The sequence below is a fragment of the Syngnathus typhle genome, linkage group LG22 (assembly GCF_033458585.1).
Source record: "Syngnathus typhle isolate RoL2023-S1 ecotype Sweden linkage group LG22, RoL_Styp_1.0, whole genome shotgun sequence".
NCBI lineage: Eukaryota > Metazoa > Chordata > Actinopteri > Syngnathiformes > Syngnathidae > Syngnathus > Syngnathus typhle.
This window is the reverse complement of record NC_083759.1, coordinates 1,389,792-1,394,650: the sequence shown is the minus strand read 5'-3', so window position 1 is coordinate 1,394,650 and position 4,859 is coordinate 1,389,792. Positions and strand designations below refer to the sequence as shown.

Sequence of the window (4,859 nt, the reverse complement as noted above, 5' to 3'; positions counted from 1 at the left end):
CAGCGGCGGCTTCGCTTATCGACGTGCCGTCGGGTCGCTAATCTTAACGCACACTGGGCTCGTTTACAAACCTTTCTCAGGACGGCATCGGTATTGGGCGAGTGGAATTGAAAACTAACATTGGCTTTTAGTAAGGAGGAACAACAAAACAGTGGAAGATTAAGAAGGCTTTTGCAGTTTTCTGGCGTCCCCCCTGGCTCCCTACCGAGACCTCTGACAATCCAAGCCTCCCGGGTGCACAATCTAACCTCTTTTCCCCGACGAGGAACAGACGTGGGATAATACGCATCAATTTGGGCCCAGATTTTTTCGATTTTGCGCCACAGCTGCATGGTGCTAAGTGGCAACAGCTGGAAGGGTGCGATAATAAATCAGTACCGTTTAATGTGAACTTGTGAAAAATCTACATTGCTTTTTGGCGGACTTCCCACTATTAGGCACAATTGAGCAGATCTGAAAGAATCCACTTTGTATCTCCTCAAGGTACACAGGGGGGCCCCCTAAGGGAACGCAGTCACCAAATTGCCTCGTAAACTCCACGACTTGGCCGCAAAGGCGATTCCCCCGACGCCGACGGCCCGTTAATTCGTCAAGGCGGCAGCATCCCAACCGATTGTCACACACGCACACTAATGAGGACTCGGCGGCCATTGCGAAGGGGCAAAGGTCGGCGACGGGAGTGTTTGATGGAAGATTAGGCTGGCATGTCACGCGGGGGGCGGGGACACACACAAAGAAGCACAAAGAATGCTATTGGCCAATTTGAACGAATCTAGAAAACCTGCAAATATATAAAAGGAGGCTTTGTTGTGTTTTTAATGTCAACATTGCTGATGGTGTTCCACAAGGCTCAATTCTATGCCCTCTAATAAACATGATGACTACCATCAGCGGCCCTTCATCGGCTAATTCATTCATCCTAAAATCAGAGTCCAGTTTGAAGCGCGTCCCACAACACGAATTTGTCGTCACAGCGTCATAACGCAGGCGACGACCTCCGTCCGACCTCATTCGACACGGCCGACTCGGGTCGGGTAATTACGCACGCGGTCTGCCGGGCGGCGCTGCTGATGTCGGCACATTTGTGCTGTGGGACCGGAGCCGCTCCACTGCAGCTGATTAGCACTTTCAGGCCCACGCCAACGGCGGCTCGCATACCGATGGACCTGTCCGAGCGCGGCCGCTGAGTCCGATACCAACGAAATGCGAAGACGAGGGACGGAGGTGAATACAAAGACTCGGCGTGCAAGCTGTAAGTACCGGAAAGGAAGTCAGCATTCAAGGCCGCCTCGCGGACGAGCTTCCCGTGTGTCGGCCGAGGCCATCCCGAATGAGTCAGAGTCTGACAAGAGCTGATAAGAGCCCGCCGACGGAGGAGACGCCGCTTTTCAATCACACGCAGATGCGAGGCGGCAGGCAAACACGCACGCATGCACGCAAAAACAGTCCTTTGCCAAAAAGGCTTTGGAAAAATCCAATCAGGCGGATGTTTCGTTCTTTTATTTTTTTTGAAGCAACATCGACTTGCATGTAAGGTGGTCGGCCAGAAAAGGCTCGAGTGAACTTTGCGTTGTTTGAGTCGTCGCCGAGCTTCCGTTTCACGGCCAAAATCAAATTACCCACGTTGGCCAAATGAAAACGTCGCCTCGCTAAAAAGTTGCCATTTTCCCGTCTGCTCGACTTGAAGACGTTTTTGCCATTCTCAAATCGTCGCCGACACATTTTCAAAGTGGCCACTGATGCCTTTTACTACGTAAACGCATCTTTCGTAGTAAAGTGAATCCAAAGGCAGATCGCCATGGCAACACACAGGCTGAAATCTGATTGGATAAAATCATCTTAACAGAAACGTAGAAACTTGATTTAAAAAAAAAAAAAACTAAACCAAAACACAAAGTCCATTTACTGCAGCTTTTGAGGCAATTTTTTTTTCAACCTTGGATGGATTGATTAGGTTTCGGGATCAAGAACTTTGGGAGCTCCCATTCTCTCTCATCACAAAGCGCTCCAACAAGTGCTGGCTGCACTAACTAACCACTACTCAGGATGGAGGCAAGTGTAAATACAGAAGAGCCCAGAGCTGAGTGGATGCTTTTGTCCTCTCTGTATGTGTAGAGCAATATCTCCCCTCACAAACACCCCCCCCCCCCCCCCCCTCACCACCGCTGGAAACAAAGAGCAAGGACTCCTCCATGTCGTCGGCGCAATCTGCCGCCATCTGGGAGAGCGACTCAGAAACTGTGTGATGAGAAAAGCATAACACATTTCGGATGAGGAGGTGACGAGAGAAAACACGGCTGGGGAGGCTGATGGAAATGGCAAGATAGCGATCTGCTGATGGAAAGCAGCCCCGGACGACACCGCAGCGACCGCATGCACGCTACATTATGCATGCGGCACTGGCTCGGGAAATTTCAAGCCGCTTGTATTTGGGGCTGACGCAACATCCGCCGGGTCAAAAATCGTACACACTTTGGAATGGTCTCGCTGGGGGATTGCTTCTTTTGGCTGCTGCCGCCCGTCACGCACTCACATGAGCTTAGAAGTGACTAAAAATGCCGGGGCAACACATATTGATAAGCATATATTCTTTATCATGTAGGGAAAATCCTTCGTGTTACAGCATTCCTATCACACTGCCTCCTGGTGGCGAAAGCAGAAACAGCCGACAAATGTTTTAAGTTACGAGCTAATGAAACTCGAATCTCAAGACTAACTCAAACGTGACATCACAGGTTCGCTTCTTCCCTGCTTCAAAATAAAGTATGTGCCTGGGGAGATGTTAAAAACATTTGGTGGCGACCTCTTTAACGGCACATCCCAAGTGGAAGCTTGTAGAACACAATTCAAGCTCGCCCGCCCGCCGCTGTGATGGAGCTCGGCTCCCTCTCGTCAAGAATTTCCACAGCTATGCGACACACGCACAGGCGCGCGCGCGCGCACACACACACGCCATACACGGCACGGTAACAAGCGCCTACAGTGGCCACACGGCCGTGCGCGTCTCCGATTGGACGGCGGCGCTGAATGGCGTTTTCCACCCACTTTGCTCATTGGCGAGCCGGTGAGGGGAATCGTGCGCCGCGGTCCACTACCGCCGAGAGGAGGGGGCGGGACTACAGCGGCCCCCTTAAATGCCGAGGACGCCGGAGGAGCTCTAGTGTCGGCAGGCTCGGACTCCATCCACGGAACGGCGCAGCGACCACAGTGGAAGAGGAGCGAGGACGCGCGCGCGCTCATGGAAGTGAAGGATATTTAAGCACCTGCCTGGGGGGCGCACAGGTATTCTTTGTTTTGGGGGGGTTGGCGTGCATAAGAAGGCGCGCGTCCGCATTGGTGCGCGCCTGCTTCTCCGTGAGGCTGGCGTGGCGGAGCGCGCCGAGTCGAGCGTCTTTGTTGAGGCAGCAGCGTCCGTGCGTAAAATGTGCGCACTGCATGGCGTGTTTGGGTGACGCCTGTGCTTCTCCCTCCCACGCAGACACCGCAGTCCATGCCTCTGCCTTGCCGGGTCCTTGATGGGAAACCAACTGGACCGGATCACCCACCTCAACTACAGCGAGCTGCCCACGGGGGATCCGTCCGGGCTGGAGAAGGACGAGCTGCGCGTCGGCGTCGCTTACTTCTTCTCCGACGAGGAGGAGGAGACGGCGGACGAGCGCACGCCGTCCGACTGCGGCGGCTTCGGCAAGGATCTGAGCCCGGCCGACGAGGACGGCGGGGTACCGGAGGGGCCTTTCTCGCTGAGCGAGGTGGAGTACTCGGCGTTCCGCGCGCACGAGTGCATCTTCTCCAAGCTGCGCGAGAACGAGGACCTGGACGTGTACGCGGCCACAACTTTGCTGGGCGTGTGCAAGCCGGGCGACCTGCTGGAGCTGGTGGCCGCCGCGCAGCCGCCGCACTGGGCCGTGTGCGAGCACGACGGCCGCGTCATCCACCTGCACAAGGGCGAGATCCGGCGGGACGCCCTGCTTGAGGTGTGCAACGGGCGCCGCGGCAGGATCGCCAACGGCCGCTACCGCTACCGGCCGCTGCCCGCCGACCTGGTGGTGCAGAACGCGGCGGGCCACGTGGGCCTGCGCAGCGACGAGATTAGCTGGACCAACTCGGAAAGTTTCGCCGCCTGGTGCCGCTTCGGCAAGCGCGAGTTCAAGGCCGGCGGCGAGGCGCACTCGGCGGAGCCGCAGTACTTGCTCAAGGTGCGCCTGGCCGGAAGCGGCGTGCACACGCTGGTCTTTCGCAGCCTGGAGGACTTGATCCGCGAGCGGCGGCGGGTGGACGCCAGCGGAATTCTCGAGGAGCTCTCCCTGGTCAGCGGGGGGAAGGAGTGATGGGGGGATTCCTTCGGATCTGGCCCAACCGCCCCCCTCCTCCTCTTGGGGGCGCGGACCTGTTGGTTGTGGACAGCGCCGTGATGCGTTTCAAGCCCTCAGGCGCTGTGCTCGTGTGGAATGTGGAACCGTGTAAACAAGACAACGCCCCTCCCCCTTTTCATCCCACCTGAAAAAAAAAAGACCCCCGCCCCGATCTCTCATGACTGGGCTTGGTTTGGATGTTGGATTTTTTTCAGGGGGGGCTGCCGCGTCCCCTTCTCCCGGTCACACATAAGCTGCCTAAAGAACGACGGAAAACCAAACGGAAGCATTTTTGGCTTGCACAAAAGCGCCCCTCTTCTTTGCCATACAATGACAATATACTTTATTGTCAGCCCACAGCCATCCTGCTCCACGCCAATGGATGTGTGCGCGCGCACGCTCGTGCGTGTAGAAAGAAAATGTATTCCTTTATTTTTGTATTTGCGTTGAGTGGATTATTGATCCTGATCTTGTCGCCCCGCCCTCTTTTTTGGTTCAAATAAATGG

At 55.6% G+C, this 4,859-nt stretch overlaps 1 protein-coding gene across 1 annotated transcript; it reads left to right on the top strand.

The window, feature by feature from the left end:
• Nucleotides 1-3,135: 3,135 nt before the first annotated feature.
• lratd1 (LRAT domain containing 1) lies at nucleotides 3,136-4,859 on the top strand. The gene is made up of 2 exons (XM_061270646.1): nucleotides 3,136-3,282; nucleotides 3,479-4,859. Exon 2 carries the CDS (start codon nucleotides 3,516-3,518, stop codon nucleotides 4,326-4,328), a length of 813 nt encoding a protein of 270 aa, XP_061126630.1. The 5' UTR covers nucleotides 3,136-3,282; nucleotides 3,479-3,515; the 3' UTR covers nucleotides 4,329-4,859.